Genomic DNA, 23,693 nt, shown 5'->3' on the forward strand with positions numbered 1-23,693 from the left:
CAGGTTTAGGCAGTAAGTAAGAGGAAAGCTGGATTTGGGAGCTTTTCCCCTGGACTTGGAGGCCCCTTCCCCAAACCCTCGGGTCAAACTGGGCTGGATTCCCTGAATTATTGGCTGCCCTTGTCATCAGTCCCCCTGCCTCTGGGTGCTGTGTCTATGGTGGGGTGGGGTGGCCATGAATCTACCAGTGGGTCCAGGCCCAGCTGGAGGCCCTCGACTATGCTCGCACTGCCCTCTGTACTTCCCTGAGCCTGGCACCACACGGCGGCATGCCATTTGTCTGGCTCCCATTAGCTCACAGGGTCTGCCTGGTCACTTTGGTGTCCAGAGGTTCTAACAGAGACTCAAATGTTTGTTGGATGGAGGAAAAGTCCAGTTTCTTCTGGGGTTTTCTTCTCCTCCGCCTCCTCTTCCTCTTTCCTCTAAGTGGCTGGGGTCTTTCCACCCGCAAGGAGCACACTTCTCTCAGGGAGGACTGGATTGGCTCTGTGGGCATGTACTCTCCCAAGGTGAGCAGGGGCTCTTCCTGGGCTGAAGGTGGGGCCCAGAGGGCTTTGTGTTGCCTGGTTCCCTCCAAAACTGGGCCAGGAGAGACTGCTGGTGAGGACCATTCAGACTTTGGTCATTCCCAGATTTAGCATTTTCCGGTTTCATACTGGGGCGTATGAAAATATGGATGTTATTAGAATATTCCGGAGCTAGAACCAGAGCTGGTTAATGGTAGAGGCCAAACAAGGACCTAGTGACTTTAGTTCAGGGCTGGAAGAGTTAGACGGGAGGGAAGAGAGATGAGCCACCAGCTCAGGACTCAGAAAACAATCACGCCTCGCAGCCAGGGCCCAGATTTTTGTACAAACTTTAATCTCTGGAAGCTCATCGTATGAGGGATGGTAAGGGCTTGGGGATGCTAGTCAGATTGGCTATAAATGTGAGCAGTTTGTTTAGACGGAGACAGCCGTGAGAAGCTGAATTGTTGAGCCCACCCCACTTATTTGGGGTGTCTCTACTTATACTCATCCAGAGAGTCAGTTTGTCCCCATTCTGCCCAAAGTGTTACCCTGCTGTGTTCCCAAGAGTATGTGCATGTGGGGTTGTTTGATATGGGGGGGGCTCTTAATAAACACCCGTTGAATTATATGGATAATTGAATCCATTATCTACTCATACCATAGACCTGGGGAAAAGAGGGCTTTTTAAGGAAGAGAGCATAAATTACCCATAGGCTTGCAAACTCCACATTTTCAGCATTCCTCGCCATCACAGGAGGGTGACTAGGGGTATCAATTATGGGGTGATGGGCTGACCTCCAGGAAAAATTCGTGGGTGGGACCTGATGGTGGTCAACTTGAAGACTGGATATCCACTTCACTTCTGCTCTTGCTGACAAATGGGTCGGGCAAGGCCCAAGGAACACAAAGAAAAAACACTGTTTCTTGATGGTTTTGACCTTAGAGTGTGGTGGGACTGCAGTCCTTTCAAGGAACGGGTGTCAAGACTAGGGTCCTGGGAGTACTGAACTGCAACCAATAACTCTCTCCAGAGCCTATGACCAGCTACAGGGATGGTGTCCAGTCCATGTGACGGGGGCAGTAGCTAAGACCGAAGTCCTTGATTAGGCTGTTTGGGTTATGGGGCAAGGGGGACAGGACTCCATCCCATTATTTTTCTCATCTAGCTCCTTGTTCTCCAGAGAAAACCCATCTGGAGCTGGTTTCCTCCTGGCCCAGAAGGGGTGCAGGTGGGCTGGTCCTGAGCTTTGTAGGAGGGCTGGAGGCCCAACCCGCCCTTCCGCAGGCTCACATCATCTGAGGTGGAGCCAGAACATCTGGGGAGTGATGCTGATACCAGGCTCCAAAGCTGTTGCCATAGCCCCCGGTGGGCAGGGCCCCTGCCTTGGGTAGATCCCAGAGGGATGGAAGGGGTGGGGAGCAGGGAGACAGGGAGGGGGGCCTACCCGGGAAGTCCCCTTCCTGCCCCCCAGAGTTCTGCTTCAGGAGCTTCTTGTATTTGGAACGTTTGTTCTGAAACCAGATCTTTACCTTTGGGGAGAAAAGGGGAAAGAATGGAAGATCAGAAGGAGTATATGTGTGGAAGGAGGTGACCAAAGGAAAGGGAGCGTAGGGAGTAGTCCTGGGAGAAGAGCAGAGGTTGGGAACCTTGCTCCAGTCCTCCTTAGCCCTGGAAGCCCCTGAATTCCTGCCTCTGAACTAGTACTAGTTATCCCAGTCTGCTTACCCTCCTCTACCCAAATCTACCTCCTCCCCTCACACACACACACACACACACACACACACACACAACCTTTTAACACATTCCCCCAACTCCCTGAAGGCCAGCTATGAGCACACCCTAGATAACTATGACAACAAGGTTAGGGGACTCATCAGTCATTCCCACCTAGGGGGTGAATTCCCAGAGAACACATTTGGGGATGGTTAGCGTGCAGGAAGGCTGGGACTGGCCCCACCTGGGTCTGGGTGAGGCCGAGCTGCGCTGCCAGCTGGGCCCTCTCGGGCAGCGCCAGGTATTGCGTGTGCTGGAAACGCTGGTTTAGATGCTGCAGCTGCAAGCTCGAGTAGATGGTCCTCGGTTTGCGCAGCTTCTTGGTCGGGGCCTGCGGGCGCTGCGAGGGCTCCGGGGACAGCTGCGGCTTCTCGGAGTCTGGGGGGCAGCACAGGGCAGAGTGTGGGAAGCTGAGAGGGTCTCGCGCAGTTTCATAGGCTTATTTGCATCTCGTTTGCATGCTGGCCTCTGATTAGCAAAAGGCGCAGGCACCTGGCCCGGCCCTTTCTCTACCATCCACTCCACGCTCCTCTCAAACCTCACGTCCACTGCGCGTCGGATGGGACCAGATGCGGTTCTTGCCCTCAGGGAGCTCCCCCTCTTATGGGCCCCGTGACCTTAGGAAGAAAGCGCCCTAGGCCGAAGCTAGGGTAGGGGCGGCGCCGGCAGCGGGAGGTCAGAGTTCAGCCGGGCGCGGTGGCGCCAGGTTGGAGTGGGGTGGGGCGGGGCGGAGCCGAAAGGCTCGGTCGAGGCCTGGACCGGGGCCGGGAGAGGACGGGGGAAGGCATTGCAGGCGGAGGGAACTCACAATCGATGCTCTGAGGCACAAGACAGCGGCTGCGTGGCAGCCTCCCCGCTGCCGGAAGAGGAGTGGGGCGGAGGGGCTCCACACAGCCGGCCTTGAACGCCAGGATGAGCGCGCTCCCAGGGTCAGAGTGCAGAAAGTGACCCCTGGGTTTGCCCTCGCCACCCCTGCTAAAGGGCTGCCCTGTTCCTAAGGCACACCTAGCAGGAAAAGTGACCATCTTTCACCCTCCCCCGAGGCCGGAAGGCTAGAGGAGGCGGCTTTCAGGGAGCCTAGAAGCTGGGTTGGGGTGGGGCACTCACAGAGGGGTTCTTGGCCGGCAGGGAAGGTGACCCGAGTCCGCAGAGCGCGAATTGCCCCGCAGCACAGGCCCTCCTGGATCGCGCTGCGGTGTCGCCGCGGTAAAACTGGTCACCTCCTGCCCCCGGGCTCAACCTCCCATGGAATCTCGGCCGTGGAACGACCCCGCCCTAGAACGCGGGAGGAGGAGGGAGGTACGAGGGGTCCTCCACTTCCGATCCGGTGGCCCCAACCTGCGCCACTCTACGGGGACACTGAAATTATTCCACGCAGATGGTAGGGCTGGGGTGGACCAAGCAGCCGAAATGTCCCCGTGTTTAGGGCAATGTTCGCTGCATTCCACGCAGATCTTCCGGCCGTCTCAGTCGAGAGGGCGTTTGGCCCCTGTGCCCAGACGGCTGGGGTCCACCTTTGTTCCCCACCCACCTTCTCCTGCGTCCTGTGGTCAGGCTCACCGCACACGTCAGGGCCCCGCCCTTGGCCGGCCCAGGTGACCAGTTGCCTTGCCTCCCCCGCATCCCTCACCCGTGGCCTAGGGCACCGCGGGCTTCTCAGATCCACCCCCTCGACCCCCACCTCAGCCAATTCCCAGAAAAACCGTTGGGTTTCCGCTCCCGCCCGCGCCAGTCCGGCCTCCACTGCTCCCATCCTACTGCTGGAAGCCCCAGGCTGGCAGTGGAGCAACCATCCGTATCTCTCCGGCTTCGTGGACCACGCAATTCCGATACAGAGAGAGCCTGGAAGGCAGCCTCGGCTCCTGAACTCTCACAGCCCTGGACCCTAACTCTCCTAGCAGACCCTCCTCCAACTTCCTTCCCTGCCAGCTGCTTTTCTCCACACTAGCTGCAGCAAGTCGCGACTGGATCTGACCTAGTCGCGATTTGACCTGATTTTGGAGCCGAAGGGACTCCCTGGAGGCCCACAGCCTTGCCTCCTCAAGGGGGTGGTGGCACTGCAGCTCACTTGGAACCAAACCTCCCCCTAAAGCAGGGATGGACACAGAGGAGGAAAACGAGGACCCCAAGCCCTCTCTCACACCCCAATCATTCAATCTAGACTAAGCCAAACCCACTACTTTCAGTAGAAAAATGCTGCAATCTAGTCTAAGGACCAGTGTGGTTTTCGTTGCATCCGGGGAAATTCTGTCAAATAAAGGAACTCTCTAGTCTCTTGTCTGTAGACTAAGCAAAGGGAAGGCAGGGAGTATGGCAGATAGGGCTGAAAACACCATCCCCATTTCCAACAGTAATCTTAAATTTAGCTTACTTCCACCCCACTACACACATACACACAAATGTACCATATTAGCATATACTGAAGGGAAGGGTCCAAGGGATTGTTTGTAGAAACTGGATCACTTGTAGACCCCCAGCCCCAACTGCTCCTCTTCCAATGACAGATTCAGCAGCCTAGGAGAGGCAGACCCAGTTCTGGCACAGAAGGTCATTAACTTTTGGGGGCTCTGAGGAAGTTCTCTAAAATCCTCTTTTCTGGCCTAACGAGGTGAAAGTCAATTTGCAAGGGCCCAGAGCCTGGAAAACAGGCTGTGTTCTTGGCCTATGCACACCCTTTCTTTGGGCCTCAGTTTGCCCATCTGTACTTCAAGGAGGGTGAGCTCCCAAATCTCTAGGGTCACTCCTAGCTCAGCAGTGGCGGAAGAGAGGGATGTATCTTGGTCCTGGGCTGACTCCAGCGAAGTCACCGGTGGATGTGCAACCTTGGAGGAAACTGCGCCAAAGACAATTGTAGGGCAATTAGGTGGGGGCAGGGAGTGCAGGATACTTGAGGTCTAAGCCAGAGCCTGTACAGACCGGTGTGTGTTTAGGGTTGCATGGGTGCTGCTCATGCAGGGCGCAGGACCAGGAAGACAGGCTAGCTCCTTGGCTTCTTGGAGGACCTCCAGAGAGCACTTTCTCAGGAGCTCAAAGTTGCCTGGGGCAAAGGGAACTGAGTCCCCTAACAGTCCCTAAAGTCAAAGGGGGAAGATGACAGGGGTGGTCTACTCCTTCGCTGGAAAGCTGAGGTTTACAATAAGAGACTGACTGACCCACCTGTGGCTACATTCTTAGAACAATAGGTGGTGGGGTCCTAGTCCCAGATTCTGCCAGGCCAGCTTCCAGTCTTGGGCAGGCGCTTTCGGCCAGGTCCGGGGGGAGGGGTGAGAGGCCCGAATAAGCCCCCACTTCTACTGCCCTCCAGCTGGGACCTGATTTCCACTATTCAGGCTTTGGCTTGAGTACTGCTTTCTGAGATAAGACAATCGCCACGGAGAGGGGGGACATGGGGAAGGGGGGTACGCGGTGGAGAGAATCCTGGGGAAGAATCTAGGCACCCACACCCACATCTGGATTCTTTCAGTTTTCCGTTACACGTGGGTACACACAGCCCCGCCGCTCCAGGGAGGAGGGTAGGGAGCCCCGCAGCCGCGCTTCACGTAACTGCAAATCGAAACCAGGTCGGTCTTGAAAGGAGACCTCGATCAATTCGCCCCCGCCCCTCCCCCCTGTATCCCGCCCCATCCCTTCGCCCTCCCCCCACCCCCAGATCCCGTGGAAGCTGAGTAAGGTCTGAATCCCGTTAGCTGCGCCCAACCAGGAGAGGGTGAAGTTTAGGGACGCGCAAGCGAAGGACCCCGGAGATGGGAAGAGCCGCCACAGCCGGACTTACCTGCCTCCCGCTGCTGCTGAGAGGGCGCCGGGGGTTGTTGGCAGAGCAGGTAGGCGTCTCCGGGGGTAGCCGGCCTGGTGTAGGGATAGGGCAGGAGATGGCCATACGGCCCCGAATATGGCAAATCGGAGGCGGCTGCGGTTGCGGGAGACAGGCCTAGAGGGTAGGCAGCCACTACGGATGGGACGGGGGCGTTGTCCGGGAAGACGGCTTTGGAGGCATCCCGGCCAGGGAGGAGGCAGGGCAAAGAGGACATTGCGGCCGGGGCCGGGGCCGTAGAGCCTAGGCCATGGCAGGGCACGTAGTCCGCTCCCTCCGCCAACTCTCTCTTTTCCGCGCCTCGGGCGTTGGGGACGGATGAGCCCCCCAGCTAGCCTCCCACACACTTAAGATCAGGGGGAAAGAGTCTCTCTGCGCCTTTTCCAGAGGAGAGCGCGCGCCTTGGAAAGGGGTTCGGGGGGGGTGCCCCATGGCTTCCCCTCCCCCCTAAATCCATGGGGCCCCCCCTCTTCTCGCTCTTGGGTTCGGTTCCCGGGACCCGACGGGGGCCCCGCCCACTTAGACGCCCGCGATTGGCTACTGCACGCGGTGACCTCACGGAAGCCTGGAGCTGGGGCCCGCCCCTCCGGGGGACAGCCAGCCTTAGGGAAATTCAGAACCCGGAGACGCGAGGGGAGCGGTCCGCACGCTCCAGGCCCAGCTAACTTGGAGTCCTCTCCGAGAGGGGTGCCAGGGTTGCAGGGCGATAGGGGAGTCTGCGAACTCCTTAGTCATGACGGCAGAAACGCGAGGGGGTCGACAGGGCTGGGATGACCAAGGGGCAAGGGAAGCAGCGCGGTGGCGAGGCGCTGTGGTGGTGGGGGCGCGGGGAATCTGCGGGCGCGCTTTCCCGCCGTGGGGGACCTGCACGGCCGTTCCGATCCCGCAGCCAGGGACCTGCGGGGGAGTCGAGACCAGACAGCCAGCGCCGGCAGCTTATTCAACGCGTCGGAATGCGTCGCTGCGGAGCGCAGGCAGTGTGTTGGTAAACAGACGCCGGGTCCGGGGAGGAACCGCCTGGCGCCTCGCCTGCCCCTCACGCGCGCAGCGTGCACACCCCCGCGGGGCGCCCTCGGCCAGGCTTGCGGCGACCGCGGCGACTGCGCTTCACCGCCACCTCCACCCACTCTTAGCTTCCGCTTCCGGCAGGGGCCCCGCAGCTCCTGCAGGCCCCCGAGGCCGCAGGAGGGATCCACCATCTGGGCTTTTACCCAAGCGGCGTCCGGACTTTCCTGGCGCCGCATGAGACTGAAGCGGTACACGAACTGGGACAAAATACGGGAGTGGGAGGTGAATCTAGTTTGATGGCTCCTCCGAGGGCGCTGGAAATGCGGCTCATGTCCGCGTTTTCAGTCTGTGTGCAGTACCTGCCTCTAAACATTAACACCCAAGACCTTGATGAGCAGGGGTCCACGGGTACAAGCATCTATGACCACATGTACACAACTACACAGAGACTCCATTCAAATACAACCTATGCACGCGCATACACCAATACACAGGTGTCTACACCGATGTTCGCCTTAGCATCGCTTCATGAACAGAGGTTAATTTATGGATCTGCAAATACAGAGTATAGGCTGTGATGTAGACACATCTACATACTCAGAGATGAATTGTAATATCCTTGAATAAAAGCACTATACTTATTTCTTACACCGACCCACACTATAGAAGTTGAATTGCCGGTATACATACACACTCAAACATACAGAAAATGCAAGCATATATAAACACTTATGCACGTGTATCCACCCTGTGAGAGATACCTATCCACACACATCTAAGCTGCTTTCGTGTTAGGGGAGAGACAGTTCCAGCCCCAAACGCACCAGTCCTCACCACACCCATACACACTTCTCACTTATGTATGCAACTCAAGCGGGCAATTCGTGTTGGTACCACACACCATATGCTCTCATTAGCAGAGCTCAGAAGGGAGGCAGCAGTCTTGGAATTGGGGGTTGGGGGAAGACAACAATCAGAGAAAGAAGCTTAGAAGAGTAAGAGAAGGTACTGGGGGTGGCCAGGTTTAGGTCTCCTTGGAGACATATAAAGATCAAAGTGGTGTTCAGGAATCGTTGAACTCCCCAGTCAGGTGTGTGTGTGGGGGGGGGGGGCGAAAGAGCAAGTTGGCTCCAAACTGGACATCCTGCTAGAATGAATAGAGATGAGTTTTTCCAAGAAAACACACCTGTGGCACCTGGCTCTGAGCCCTCCACCCTGAAGTCTTGGAACTTCAGGAGAAGGGGCTCTGGAGGAGCCCTTCCTCTGAGTAACTGGAGAACCCCTCCCTCTAATCCAACAGGGTATGCAGGGTTTGCTCAGTTCAGAAATGCTCAGTTTCCACATAGGACCACCTTTCCCCCAACTCCAGCCATGCCATCACCTCCTTAGAGCTGGGGCTGTGAACTTACAAGGATCTATCCTTCCAAACCCTCCTCTCTGCCCCATCATCTTCCTCTGCAGGGAGGCAGCCACACAGCAGCTGTGGTGGGTTCCAAGGATGGCACCTCAGGGTGCACCCAACGAAGAGAATGCTCTGTGGGGTGGGGTTGACTGTCAGGGAAGGTTTCACAAAGAAGGTGCTTTTGAGGTGGAACTGAAAGGGTGGGTGGAAAGTCACTTCCATGGGGTCATGTCCCAGGGTCCTTTCTGTGCTAGAATTAGCAAGACAGAGCAGGGTGGGTTTTCCACAGGCCTCTGTCCTGGGCATCTCTCAAAGCCAGGAGACTGGTAGTGACAGCCCCCCCACGCTCTCAGGGGGCTTTGCTGAGCTCATGCAGGATCCTCACCCCCATGCAGCAGTAGGAACCACCTTGCAGCCCTTTCGAATTTATGAAACAACATCCAGTCCTTCTACATCCTCACAAAAAGCCCTGTGAAGTCGGTATCATTATGATGATTCTTAGTATACAAATGAGGAAACCTCTCCCTCCATCATCACCTCCCTCTTCAAATCTCCCTACCTGTTCCAAACTCTGGAGGGTGCAGGGCTGTGGCACCTGGCTGGGAAACCATCCCCGGGAAGAGTCCCTCTGACAGGTGCCACATGCCACCAACCTCAAGTCCTGGGGTGTAGTTAGAGTCTGCAAAAGTGGAAGGGATGGGATTGGGGCTAGGAAGAGTTGTGACCCTCTGTTGGGTCAGAGGGGAGGGAGGGCTGGCCTGAGAGGCCTGAGGCCTGGGTTCCCAAGCCAGCTCAACCTCCAGCTCCTGGCGGTGATACATAGAGCCAGCCATTTCCCATCTCTGAGACTCATTTTATGCAGAAGGGAAAAAAGGAGGGAGCTGTACTTAAGACCGCCAAGCTTTTGTCATTTGCTTTAGAGTTAATTGCAAAAATCAAAATCCCAAAATACAATGAAACCAAGAAGGAAGGGAGGGAGGGTAGAGGAAGAGAGGAGGGCAAAACAAACCGAGCTAACTCCCTCCGGTCACTACCAATACCTCAATCTCTAGCTTGTCACAAGCCAGAGTGGTTCTCCCGCTTTCTCCCTCAGGTCCTCTCCCTTAGCGAAAGGAGCTCGTTTGGAGAACCTCACCACTGAGGTGAGGCCCTCGCCTCCTGCGTGGGGAACACGGCGCCGTCGCAGTCTACGGGAGTGAGCGGGAGAGCGGCGACTGGACCTGAGGGATCCGAGCGGTGCACCGTGGTTTGCAGGCTCTTCGCGGGTCGCCGGGCAAATCCAATCCCACCTGGTCGGGTAAACGATTCTTTGCGCAGAATAAGCATCAGCGGCAGTGGGCTGTGTGCCTTGCTTGAGATCACCCCGCGTTCGGACCCTCTTTTGAAGCGGGGAACTCCATCCGAACCTGTGCCCCTTCCGGACACCCTAAACACGTGGGGGGTGCGTAGGGCTCTCCCCACAGTCTTTGGGTTCGTTACGCGGCGGGCGGCGTGCTCCTGAGCAAGGGGCCGGCATCTGCGACCGGAGCCGGGCGCCCGGGTCCGCCACCCGTGCAGATTCACTTGTGTGGATCCGCCCAGAGGAACAGAGGTTCCACCGCGCCCCTAGTCCTCGGCCCTCGGTGGCCTTGGCGGGTTTATCCGCGCCCTTTCTCTTCCATCCCGCCCACAGTCCCCAAACGAAATTTTAGCTTAGTTGTATCTGTTCTCAGTGAAATTTAAGACCGACTTTGCGGGGCTTTCGTAGTAACTCGGTTTCGGGAAACCGTGAATAATTCGGTTTGGCGGGGGTGGGGAGGCTGGAAGGAATCCTCCCTCCACTCGGCCGGGAGCACTGTGGTTAAAGCCCCCACATTCAGCGAGGCCAGGGGAAGGGGCAGTCTGTAGATGCCTGCGTCCCCACCCCCTCCAATTTCACTTTGCCTGAAAATTGCAATGATCGCGTCTCTTTTTGCTGATGGAGCAGTTCACAAGCGCTGGCGCACGAGGGGTGGCGGGCTGCTCACTGAGGTCTCCGCGGGCCCTGCCGCACGCGGCCTTGGCGCTCACCCCACACTCCCCAGAGAGCTTTCTCCGCGACGGGCGCTCCGCCGGGGGGGGGGGGGGGGGAAGCTCTCGGGGGAGGGGCCTTGGGGTCAGCGCCACCGCAAGGTCGCCGCGCTGCTAGGGAGGAGGGCTCCCTACCAGGGTCTCCAGCACCGTCTTCAGCGACACGGCGACACTCTCCCGGTGTCCTCTTTGCTTCATTTCCAAATATCAGCCTCCGCTCCAGGAAAAGTCTTCGATTTGGGATTGACTGAGACGATATATATATATATATATTCAAGACAAAACAAAACTATGAACCACTCTTGGATCAAGTACACACACACACCCCAAGAGAAAATGGTTAACAAAAATGGTGCAGTTTTGAAGGTGCGATGGAGGCGCCGGCCTGTGCGGCGAGAGAGCTGGACCCCACGGAGCGCGGGAACCGGGAAAGACCCCGGGCTGAGGGCGCGTGGGCCCGGGGAGCGGGACTTCTGGGCCGGATATCCCAGCCACGAACCCGGCAGGCCTAGGGGAGGAGCCCGCGTCGGAAACCCGCGGGACACACCGTGGGGTCTGCGCCGCAGACGCCGGCTGGGGAGGAACGCGGAGAGCTGGCGGGAGGCCCGGGACCAACCCCGCTGCAACGAATTCGCTGCGCCCCGAGCGAAGGCAGCTCGGTCAGGTTTTAGAGACCTTTCCAGACCCCAGCACGGAAACTAGGGCATTCGGCCGAGGTCTCCATCGCCTGTTCCGGATGGAAGCCGGAGACAGGACGTGGCGGGAGCGTGGAGGTGCATCTAGCACGCACCAACGAAGCAGGTGTGTGCACAGGCACACACAGTATCGCTCAGAACACACACATACACCACAGCCACAGCATGCACTCCAGAGGCAACCACACAACACCCGCAGCACGTACACAAGCACCTCACACCCAGCACACAGGTACACACACGCATTACTCACTCACAGCCGCTCCTCTGGACCCTTGCGATTCAAGGAAGGTCTATACGGCTCCGGTTATTGGTTTCACTTTCTGACTCCCCGACGCTTTTGAGGTCCAGACTTTTTTGTCTTGTTTTGTTTTCAAAAGAAAAAGGTGGGTTCCGTCACCGCACCCTAATCTGGGCTGCGGAGTCCGGGAGAAGGGGGACAGCCTTAACCGTTGGACTGGGTGGGCCTGGGAGAATGAGGGAAATATTGCCTTGGGAGGAGAGCGAGGCGACCACGTGAGCGCCACGGACGCACCCGCACCCCCTGGCCCCCAAGGTGAGAAAAATAATCACAAGTACAAAAAACACCCCCAAAACCTCCTTTCCCTTCGGGTACCGCAGCGTTGGGCTCCAGCTGTCAGGCCTGCTGTAGAGGGAAGGTAGATGGGGGAGGGGGAGAGCCAATTCCGTCCTACCGCCGCTCTACTCCTCTCTTCCAAACCCTCCCCGACCCCGCTCGGTCAAGGGGAGAGGGGGCGCTATGCTGAGAGACAGGGCCCCGGCACACTGTCCGCTGCTTGACTCTAAGGAGGGCAAGGTTGTTGGCGCACCTTCTTCTGCTCACATCTACCCTCCGTTGTCAGTCACCTTTAATTCCCGATGGAAAAGGGTCACATACTGGAAGTTCATCAACTGCTGACTGGAAGAGACTGGAGGACACGGAGTGGGCAGAGAAGGGAGAAGGGTTCATACTGGCCGGGTGGGTAGGGGCTTTGCGCTGGTCATGGCCTCCCAGGGGAGCTGAGCGGAGCTGAGTTACCGATCTCCGACTTCTCAAACCAGTTTGCCCCAATCCTCCCCTGAAGGCCCCTCTTAACTTGTGAGCTGACCCAAAAGTATCCAAGCTGGACCTTAGCAAGGATGGCTCCCAACCTCTGGGGGAGACAAGCTCTCCCCCAGCCCAAATTCTGGGTGGGATGTGCCCCAGAACTAGTTGGGAGGAGGAAGCTCAGCTCCACCCCCAACCACCAACCCCATAGGAGCACTTGGCTGCCTCAGTCGCTGTCCACAGGAATTGGGGGTTGGGGGCAGACAAGTAGTGGTTCTCTGGCTATTTGAGGCACAGGAGGATTCAGATGGAGGCACTATTTCTGGAGGCACCTCTAAGGAAACTTCTGGAGCCTTTGGAGGATAAGGGGAGCAACCGTGACCTGAGGCCCTGAATCTTGGGTAATAATAATAATAATAATAGCTAACACTTTTGTTTTCTATGTTCCAGGCACTATGCTAATCCCTTATGTGAATCATTTCATTTATCACATGACTTCTATGAGGTAAATATCATATTATCCCCACTTTACAGATGAGGAAATAGAGGTGCAAAAGGATTGAGCAACTTGCCTAAAAGTTAGAACTGGAACCCAGGCCAGCTTGTCCTCTAAGTAGCACTCAGCAATGGCAGAGGAAAGGCAGAGGAGGGAGAGGGGACCCCAGGAGAGGAATGCCTCCTGTAGAATGGGGATAGGAGGAGTAATAATAATATCAATAATGGCTAATAGTTATCGTGCGCTTCATGTGTCCTGTGCTTCACGTGCATTTCCTCATTGAAATCTTCAAACAACCTTGCAAGGGTCCTATCATTATCTTCCATTTCTCAGATGAGGAGACTGAGGCACAGAAAAAGTACGTGCAGGGTCTATACTCACTTTGTTGGAAAGTAAGAAAGTGAGAAAAGAGCTGAGACCGAGAGTCAGGAGGTTCCACACTGTGGAGGGCCTCAAACAACAACCAAGAGCTTAGGATGAGGCCCGTGGGCAGTGGGGAGGACCAGGATGGAAGTTGAGAAGCTTCCCGAGAGCATCTTGGGTACCACAGTGGGCTGGGAAGGTAAGAGTCAGGTGGCAGAGAGCCCAGTTAGGAGGCTGTTGCAAATAGGTCAAGTGTGAAGTGAGGAGGGAGGGCCCAGTGGGTTGGTGGTGGAAGCAATGGAAAGGAGGGGAAGCGTGAGAAAAGACAAACTCTACTGGGCTTGGTGACTGTACAGGAAAAGGGTAGAGGCAAGAATGACTCTGAAGTTCCTGGCCTGAGCAACCAGAGTCGCTGCAGGAGGAAGCTATGTGTTTGGTTCAGAGATTCAGGTATTTGATGGGCGGATGGACCATGGACCAAGATTCTAGGTTTGGATACTCCAGCAGGCAGCCAGCCACTCTGGTTTCCCTCAGGTGCCCCTGCACAGGTGTCTTTCTCAGGGCCCTGCCAGGGTGCACAGGTGAAACTTGCATATATGCAGATATATGCAAATGAGACTAACCCAGCCTGGGCCCTGAGCCAAGATCCAGGAGAGGGGAAGGGCCGCCCTAGCCCTGACTCACCCTCTGACATGCCGCCTGGAATGCCACCTCCCCAGCTGGGCTTCCTCCAACTTGGGAAACTTGCTTCTGGAATCGCCCTGAAGCTCAAGCCCAGAAGATCACAAGCCCAGAGGATCTGGAGGTGGCTGAAGTTGGGGACTTTCTAAATCAGAGTAAGGCTTTTATCTGAGCCCTCCTTGCAAAACTTCGGCAGAAAGGGAGAAGGCAGGAAGAATACCTGGGTAATAGGACATTTACAAGTATACACCACACATGGCAGTCCTTAAAGCATTTTCACATATATAACTTCATTGATGCCTCATGATAATCTGTGAAGGAAGGAGTTTATTAGCCCCATTTTACAGGTGAAGACACTGAGGCCCATGTCATGAGGAGCTTTGCTTGTGTGTACAGAGCTAGAATTCCAATCCAGGCCTTCTGCCTCAGTGCCCTTTGTACTACTCTATGGTTTAGTGCTAGGCTGAGGGAAAGGGGAGCTAATTCTGGAGTCTGGGGTTCCATTTAGGGAACTGCTGACCTTTGTGTGTCTAGATAGTCCTGGGAAAGAGGCCTGGAATCCTCTCCTCAAGAACTTCGGTGAGTAAGTGAGCTCTTGTCTCTAGACCACAACCTCCCATCTGGCTGGACCATGCATCCCACTTCCAGCTTCTTCAAGACTCACCACCATTTCTCTTTTTCAGCACCTACTGAGTACAAGGCGTGCGCACGGCACTGCGGGAGATCAGTCTATGTCCCTCCCAACAGTGAATTTGTCAATTTCTGTGCATTAAAATTGTGGAAAAAATATATAAAGAAGAGTGAATTAAAATACATACACACAGAGTTAAGGAATACTTATAAAAGAGCCGCCTCAGTCAAGAAATAGGACTGCCAGCTCCTCAGGAGCCGCTCAGTGACCCTCCTTGGGTCATAATCCTTTTCTCCACCTAGATACCCCAGCCTGTGTGTTCATTATTTCCCTGCTTTTCTTTAGTTTCATCACCTAGACCTACTTACTTTCACCTGTTGAAGAACTTGACATGAATGGAATCAGACTGTACATAAGATTGTTGCTTCCCTCACTTGACAGCTCGTTGATTCTAAGATACCCTCCCCTGATTTTTCTGCCCATTTTTCTGCTTTCCCCGGAGCGTGTGTTCAACTATAGCATCCCTCTCAGATGCTTTTGGGTGGGTTTCCTGCATGAGGGCAGAGATGGGGTCTTCCACCTCGGTGAACACAGCCTCCGCACAGGGCCAGGCACAGAATAAATGCTCGGTTTACAGGCACTGAATGAATAAAGGCAGACCCGTGAAATGGTGTACCACTGTTTACATTTGTGAGGGGCAGGGGTGATATGAGCCATAGGGTGAGCCTCGTACCCTCAGGTGGGCTCCTACCAAAGAGCCCCTCTCTCTCCCTGCGCTCCTGCTGCTCCTCAGGGATGAGGGGCTGTAAATGATGGCGTCTCCCTAGACCCTTTCCACTGCGCAGCCAGGTGCAGTGAAAGAGCACACCAGCTTGGGAGCCAGGCAGATCTGAATTCTAATCCTCCACGCCTTACTGACTCGGGCAAAGAAAACTTCCCTGTGCCTCAGTTTCTTCTGTGAAATTGATGTAATAACAAGCCCAAGGTTGTGAAGATTCAGGAAAGTACTCTACGTGGCTGGCACGTAGTAGGCGTTTCCCTATGTTAGCTCCCCTTCTTTGTGTTGGCTCCTTTGGCTCACAAGCGATGCGCTTGTCCCTAGCACTTGATCTACCTGGAGGGTACCAGAACCAACCTGATTCAAAAGCTTTTATTTAGAAAACAAAAAACAAAAAGCTTTTATTTCCAGAGGACTGAGTGATGGCGGAGGTGTCATTCCCAGGACAGAAAGCTACTGCAGGGCAGAGACCCTGCCTTCCTCAGCCCTTCATCCTTCCTGTGCCCTGCATACTGAGGTGCTGAGGGCTGCCTTCATTCTCCAGCTACTCCTGAAGCCACCCTCAGTTCCTTCTACGTACAGGGATGCTGGTGAGGGTCTGGCCCCTTGGTGGCATGTGGGACACTTTCACACTGAGGATCTCAGCTAATCCTTACCACCCGGTCAGGTGCGGCAAGTATTGCTGTCCCCATTTCACAGATGAAGAAACCGATGCTCAGAGCAGCTCCAGGCCTTGCCCAACATTGCACAACGAGTAAAGGGCAGAGCTGGGATTGGAACCCCAGCTTCCTGACTCTGAGGTTCTCCGGGTTTTTTTCCAGAGCAGCCCAACTGTCTGAATGGGTGATGGAAGAGAGGGAAGGAGCTGTCAAGTTGCTGTCGCAGGGGCTTGGTGTGGTTTGAGTGAAGCCCCTGAATGATGACAGGAATCAAGACTTGGAAAGAATGAAGGCAACCGGCCCCATGGAAAGTAGGCTGTGGGAATGTGAGAATTGCCTGCAAAAGCGGGAAGGGCTTCAGACTAATTCTGTGTAACATTTGAGGTCAGAATACCGAGAACCAAATGGAAGTCAGAAGAATGGAGATTTATGTTCAATGTAAGGAAGACATTTTTAATAATTATAGATTTCCCAAAGCGGCACATTCTCCACCTCTCTTGGACACCAACTTCTACCTGGAGGGCAGTCATTATTTCACATCTCGTTTCCTCTGTTGGAATAAGGCATTCTGGGGTGGAGGGCAGTTACGCCTCTTTTTGAGCTTTCCTTCCTCCAATGTGTGTGTGTACAACCCATCCTCAGTAAATAGTTGAGAGTCCCCACTGCTGGAGGTGTTCAAGCAGGAGTTGGGGGATGCTCTAAGATGTGGTTGAGAGCCTGGGCTCTGGAGCAGATGGCAATAGGTTTGAATCCCAGTTCTGCTGCTTGGAGAGGTAGCTTAGAATTTCTGAACCTTGTTTTTCTCATCTGTAAAATGGAGCTAATAATTCCTACCACATAAAATTGTTCTGAGGATCAAATGACACACTCTATATGACTAGCAGTGTGCAGAGCACATGGGGAATTAATAATGCACCTTTTTTGATGCTGTATGTGGTTGAGGGGCTGTACCATGGGCTAGAGAAATGGGATAGGTGCCCACTAATGCCCCTCCAATCCTGGCAGCATATGACTGTATTCCATAAGCATCAGGAAAGAAGCTTAGAAACCAGGAAGCAGATTGACTCAATGGATGAAAACTGGTCTCAAAGTAAACAGAATCCCCAACCAGAGTCCCTAGATGCTTGAGACTGTGCCATGGCTTTTCCCCTTGCCCTGCCTGCCCTCCTCTTAGGCAAGCCCCCAGACCTGAGGTTGGGACTTGGTTCCAAAGACTGAGCATCATCAGTCTTTGAAAAGGTACCAAGAGTCCCCACACAGCCTAGTCCACGCTGAAAGCATAGCCTCCGCCATGAACAGGTCTAAAAAGTTCTGATTTGGCCATCACCTTGCTCTAACCAACACTCCCTTCAATGGCCCAAGCCTTTAACCAGCCAGGTGATATGGCACCTCCTGGAGGGTGGTAGTGGCTGGCTCCTGTGTGCCAGGCACCCGGGCTGGGAGGGGCCCTCGGCAGCTTTTGGAGTAGCCCTCAACCTCCAGCACTGCTGCTCCTCAAAGTTCCATCATCCTTCTTAGAGCTGAAAAGCACCTCAGAGGTCTCCAGAACCAGCAGGTCTCAAATTCTGGAATCAAGAAGGTCTCGAGTGGGCCTGCAAATCTGCATATAAATAAGCACTCCCCCCACCCCCATCCTGTGAGAAACTGATTTGGCCCAGTTCCCTTGCCCTTGTGGAGAAGCTGAGGGGATGTGACTGGCTCAAGATGCCATGCTGGAACTGGACGAAACCCGGCTCTCTGGACCCTACCACAGGGTGTTTTCCAACTCAGCTGCCTGTCAGGGCTCAGTCTCCCTGAGAAGGGTGGGGAAGTCACAGGGCAGTCTTTCCTGAGCCTATTCCTGGGCCTCCTTCAGAGGTGCGTCAATTACATGAGAACCATTCACCCGCCTAGAAATGGCCACTGAAAAAAATGAGTTTGAAGAGTCTCACACCTGCCGGGGGCCTCCCCAAGGCCAAGTTGTGGGAACAAGTCAGTGGTTGGGGCTAGATCCGTGGAGGGTCACACAGGCACACATTTGGAAATAGCCATTGCAGTGGCGGGACATTTTGGTCTGATTTAGAATAACCTCTCTATTCACCGGCACCTAGCATAGCACCTGGCACACAGGGTCAAATGATGGCATGTTGAACAAATGCTTAGTGTTGATTGGACTCAATCGTCTCCAAGGCGACATGCCCCTCCCTTCAGTGGCAAGGGGTGTGGGGACTCAGCAAAGCTGGAAAACGCCAAACAGTGGGTGCTCAGAGGATGGCCCCAGAGGAGCAGCCAAGAGGAGGAGGGAGTTAAGCTGGCAGCCACAAATAAGACGCCTCCCCGTTCCTACCCCAGGGGCCAACTCCCATGGGTCTTAGCCCCAGAGGTCCCAAGAACAGAATGGGTCTCCGTGATGGTGCTCATACTGTGGAGATGTTGCCTTTGTGACTGTGAGCAGGTGACTAGTGTGTCACTGAGACGCTGTGTGTGTGACACTGTGGCTTGGGTGTGGCTCTGTACACTGTGTGGGAGCTATGTGGCTGTGGGCTGCATGTGACTGTCAGTGTGGCTTTGTGTGTGACTATGTGCGTAGAAATGGCCATTGCCTGTGCGTGGCTCTCGGAGACTGATTCTGAGAGTGGCTGGGTGTTGGGTGTGTGCATGTGGCCTCCGTGTGGCTGGGTGTTGTTCTGCGTGATTTCTGAGCACCTCTGGGGGTAGGCGGCTGTTGTGGATGTGTGTGCCTGTGTGAGGCTCTGGTGATGTCTCTCCAAGTGAACCTGCGAGTCTGGCCGTGTGATTGTGCCTCTATGTGCAACTTCCTTGGGGATCACTGGCTTTCCATGTGGTGTGTGTAGCTGGGTGTCATGCCCTCAACTCTATGTGTCACTGTGTGTGTCCCTCAGGGACTCGGTTGTGTCACTGTGTATGACTGTGACTGTGTGTGAGACAGCATGCCCCTCAAACCACCTTGCTGGGGTAGCTTTGATGTGGTTGAGTTTCTAGGGGCCATGAAAACGCCTGCTTCCCTCTTGAAGACTTCAAAAGATGGCTATCCTTTCTGCCCAGCGGGGAGAAACCCATTGCCCCCTCGCCCTTACCCTGTCCTCCTGCCTGGACGAGAGGCCTGTTTGTTTTCCTATTTTTACTGCCTTGGATGAGTTCATGGCCACAACTGACTCACCACTCTTTCCGAGAGACTTGGGGAAGGAAATAGGGGTTGCTTGACTGGGGCCTCTGCCCACTAGCCCAGGGACTTTCAGAGCAGGGCCAGCGAAGACATCTGTGTCCATTGTGTGAGTACCTCAAACCCTTCATGCTCTCCAAGCCTGGAAGGTCAGGAGTCTTCTTTAGAGGTCATTGTCTAGTCCTCCATCTCCTACCCCAAATGAGAGGCCTCTCTCCTTATCTAAAAGTTCTTTTCTCCCTTTAGGCACAAGGTCAATTGAAAAGTAAGTCAGAGCTTTGGAGGAGACTTTGATGTCTCATCCAGATCCATGTCACGGCAGATAATTCACACCTCAGTCCAGTTCAGACACTAGCCAGGATGCCTGGACTCAACAACACTGTTTGGGCGCCCCCTATGGGCAGAGGCTGCCTGGGCTGAGGGAGGTCCAACTAGAAAAAGGAAGCCTACACACAGTTTCTTGAGAGACAGTCCCTATCCTCCTAGACACCCCAGTCTTATGGGGGAGTCATTACCCTCCAATACACAAGCTCTGAGACAAAGAACAAGGAGAATTCAAACCATTGCTCCCTGGGCTGGGAGAAGAGTCATGATCCGAGTCTGAGTAAGAATCAGAAAAGGCTTCTGGAAGGGGCTGTGGGGATGCACAGGGAGGGAGAAGGCATTCTGGAGCGTGACTAACTGGGGGGATTTAGGGTTGGAACAAATACAGGAGGCGAGATGTCATAATCTTTGTGTGAAATGATAAGGGGGATTTGGCCTGGACCCTGTGCTGGCAGAGGAACTAACTCTGCCTGAACAGGGAGTCTGTGGATTGGAAGTCCCCTGCTGTTTACCTTGTGTCCTTCCAGCTGCAGCCAGCCTACAGCCACCGGAGTCTGGTTGACCAGGAGGGACCTCAGAGGCTGGGGTCTCACTCCTCCTCCTGCCCGAGCCTGGGGAGCCAAGACCCCGACCACACTCCTAGCCAGCTTGCCCAGTCTGCCCCTATGTCCATCCTGAAGATGCTCCTGCCAGGCTCTTACCAGCCAGTGGCTGAGGCCATGAAAATGTCCCTCCACTCCCACCCTCCTGGCCCGCTGCCTTGGAGGTTCCTTCCAGCTCCTGGGACTAACTCACCAGAGCTTACCCTTTTACCTGCCTGGCTCTGGCCTGAAACTCCCTCATTTCAAATTTAGCGGTGTTTGGACCACCCTCCTGGAGGAATTGAGGCGTTTCAGAATAAGGAATCAGGAGGCCAGGCTTTAGGGAACTCACTGGGCAAGGCATTTGCCTCAGTGTCTCCATCTGCAAAATGGCGGTAATGGCGCCTGCCCTGCTGGGTTCCCAGGGCGGGTGGGGAAGGCTCCAGTGAGCTCATGGGTGTGAAGGCCCTGGTGAGCGCTGTAAATAGTCCAGTGCTCATGGGAGGGAGGGAGGAAAGCTGTGTTATTCCAGCTGGGCCTGGCTGTCCACATGGAGGTCTTGGCCAGTGTGGGGCTGGGTAACTGTGAGGGTCTCTGTGCCAACTACTGGCAACTGGAGAAGTTGAGACTGGCACCCCAGTAAGAGATGGGGATAGGTAAGGCCCTGCAGAGGCCACGCCAGGGACAAGTACAGCAGGGACTATGTTATGAGGGCTTTGGGCAAATCACTTGGACAAGTAACTCTGAAGAAACTGCTTTGGGGATGATGGGTCAGAAACCTGAGGTCACCAGTGATGTCACTCTCAGCCTCTCTGACATCTCTGCCCCTGCAGGGAAGTGACAGAAATACTGTCTTCTCTGCCCCTCCGTTCCTAAGCCTTGGGGACAAGAGGCTGAGCATGTTAGCTGGTACAGACTCAGGGGTTTCACTGTGGCTTTTTCTGGTAAGGAAAATTCTGGAGTTGCAAACAGTTCCCCAGAACGGTCTTGTTGTATCTTTCTCTAGTCTTTCAGACGGCTCAGACCCTTTTCCTGCGTCTTCCAGTGGGCAAACCAGGGCCTTCCCATGTACCCCTCATTCCCTCCAACCCACCTTCCCCTCTACATACTCTGCTCTGCCATCCCATTCTGTGTCTTTAAACAGGTTACTCTCCCTCTGGGGGAGCCCTCCCCCAAGACACACTTCCTCAGCCTTAGATTAAGTCCTGCTCCTGCCAATTTCTAGCCAAGTGACCCTGGCCAAGTCACTAAACCTTTTGAACCTCAGTCTTCCCATCTGTAAAATGGGGCTAATGCTACCTCCCAGGGTGGTGACAATCAAGAGATAACACATAAAGTACCAAGCCTACTTCCTGCCTCAGGCAAGAGGCTCAACACCTTCAACCTTCCCAGAATCCCTCCCAAGGCCTCAGTTTGCCTCATACTGATTTGCCTCATTTATTGCTTTGTAACAAATCAAAATTCAGATATTTACTGAGTACTTGCTGTATATTTAGCACTATATCAAGCTCTGGGGAGGTCCAGGAAGGGTTCCCTGCCAACCTGGAAACAGTTGCCAGCCTGGGTAGGCAGGTGACCCCCATAGATATGGAATATCCACCCACTCTAATCGTGCAGCTATCATGCCAGGCCAAGTGAGTAGGAGGGTTTGGGAGGAAACAGAGAATGGTCAGGGAAGGAGTGGTTCAGGGGGTCTTCCTGCAGCAGGAGGTCTTGCAGGATGAGTAGGATAGGCAGAGGGGACAAGAACGGCAGTGCGGACAGAGAGGGCATAGTAGAAGGGTGGCCATGGTATGCTCATTGGGGACACAGGAATAGAGAAAGAGTGTGGAAATCATGGGAGTGAAGACTGAATTGGGAAGGTCAGACCAAACACTGGAGTCCACTGAAAGTCAAGTAGAGGAACTTAGATCAGACACAGTAGGAAACAGGGAGCCATAGCAAGTTCTTGAGCAGGGGAGTTAAGGTTGGAAGGGAAGGGATGGGTCTCCCATTTATTTAGCATCAATTGTATTCCAGTGCTTACTATATGCTTTCCACGTAATCTCCAAGCAACCCAGTGAGATATGCGTAGTTATCTCTGTTTTACAGATGGGAAAACTGAGACTTGGAGAAGTTAAGTAACTTCCCCAAGGTCATAGAATTAAGGAGAAAGTGAGACAACTGAAGATGGCCTACCTCTGGAGTCCATGCACTTGCCAGCACAAGCCAGTTTCTCACAAAGAGGATGGGGTCAGAATTGGGCAGGACCTTTCTTCCCCTCCCCTCCCCCACTGGCCTCTTGGTGGAGTTGGCTATGGGAGCTGGGGCATTTGGGGCCAATGAAGGTAAAGCTTCTTCAGCAGCTGCTTAGACCAGACAGGGGACCACTTGTCTCATGTCACCACAAAGGGAGAAGCCTGGAGGTTCAGCGTGAGTGAGAGGGAGAAGTCAGATGTGACTCTGGACTCTTGAGCCTGCCTGCCCTGGAGGAATGGGAGTTGTTGACGGAACCGAGGAAGCCAGAGCAAGCTACAGGAAGGAGGAGGCGCTGAGTTTGGAACATGCTGAACCTGACGCAGTGGGCCAAGCCGAAACAGTCCCAGCTTTGGAAATCCAGGCTCTGAGCTCAGTGGAGAGGCCTGACCTTGAGGACTTTCCTGTCCCCTCTGGGATGCCCAGAGAATGGGGATTGTGGTACTTACTTCCTTGGCCTTTCCACTGGCCTTCAGAGTGGGGTTTCGGGGCATGACTGGCAGCCCTTCTTACCACCTCCCCTTCTCCTCCCAGCCTTTGGTGTGCCCTTTGAGGTGTGGGAGCCAAAGGACCGCTCCCTCTGCTACGTCCCTACAAAGACTGCTCCCCTGATTCCACAAGCATGTGCCCCCCGCCAGCCCTTGGCCTATCTGTGCATGTCTTTCTCCCTCCCCAGGTCACTCATTTATTTAACAGATATCTCTTGAACACCCACTATGCCAGGCCTTGTGCTGGGCCCTAGGATACAGCCATGTCCTCAGCTTACACTCTAGTTGGGGGTGGCGGGGAATAGACAATAACCAAGTAACTAAAGAGAAACTTATTTCAAGTGGTGATAGTACTGAGGAAGAATAAAGCAGAATTGTGGGGACAGAAGGGTTGGGGGTGCTGGAAGACACAGAAGCACTGTTTTAGATCAGGTTCTCTAGGAAGGCCTCAAGGAAGAGCTCTCTTGAACTCTGAATGAGGAAAAGTGGAGGGAGGACTGTCCTAGTAGGAAGGAATGGATAGTGCAAAGGCCCTGGGGGTGAGGGCCTGGTGTGTGTGTGAAACAGCAAGAAGGCTAGTCCGCCTGGAATGGAATGAACAAGGGGAAAAATGGAGGAAGATGACGCTCAAGAGGTGGGCAGAGTCCAGAGGGTGTAGGGCCTGTAGAGTTTCCATATTATGTTGAAGGAGATGAAAGCCCCTTGCAGGGTTTGAAGCAGGGAAGGACGTGCTCTGACTCACTTATAACGATCCCTTTGGCTGAGGTGGTGAGTGCTGATTCTGAGGGTGACTTCCAGAGACCCCCAAGGAGTGACTATCATGGAAGAACTGCCTATTTACCTTTTGGGTGTCCCTTTGTCCCCAGCCTGGTGTGGGCATGCATCTGTGGCAGGGGCTCTATGAGGAGGGTGGCTCCCACCAGAGCCACCCTAACACCTAGACAGAAATCTCAGGTCTGGAGACATTGAGGGAGGACAGAAGGGAGGGAGGGAGTGGA

The 23,693-nt window shown here is 54.6% G+C and overlaps 1 protein-coding gene across 1 annotated transcript; it reads right to left on the reverse strand.

Moving 5' to 3' along the window:
- Nucleotides 1-905: 905 nt before the first annotated feature.
- Nucleotides 906-6,435, reverse strand: DLX4 (distal-less homeobox 4). Its single transcript, XM_033091097.1, has 3 exons — nucleotides 6,056-6,435; nucleotides 2,468-2,661; nucleotides 906-2,039 (listed from the first exon to the last, which is right to left on the reverse strand). The coding sequence occupies exons 1-3, from the start codon at nucleotides 6,309-6,311 to the stop codon at nucleotides 1,797-1,799; spliced, it is 693 nt and encodes a 230-aa protein (XP_032946988.1). The 5' UTR covers nucleotides 6,312-6,435; the 3' UTR covers nucleotides 906-1,796.
- Between the last annotated feature and the right edge of the window lie 17,258 nt (nucleotides 6,436-23,693).

Source organism: Rhinolophus ferrumequinum, chromosome 21, assembly GCF_004115265.2.
Source record: "Rhinolophus ferrumequinum isolate MPI-CBG mRhiFer1 chromosome 21, mRhiFer1_v1.p, whole genome shotgun sequence".
NCBI classification, from domain to species: Eukaryota; Metazoa; Chordata; class Mammalia; order Chiroptera; family Rhinolophidae; genus Rhinolophus; species Rhinolophus ferrumequinum.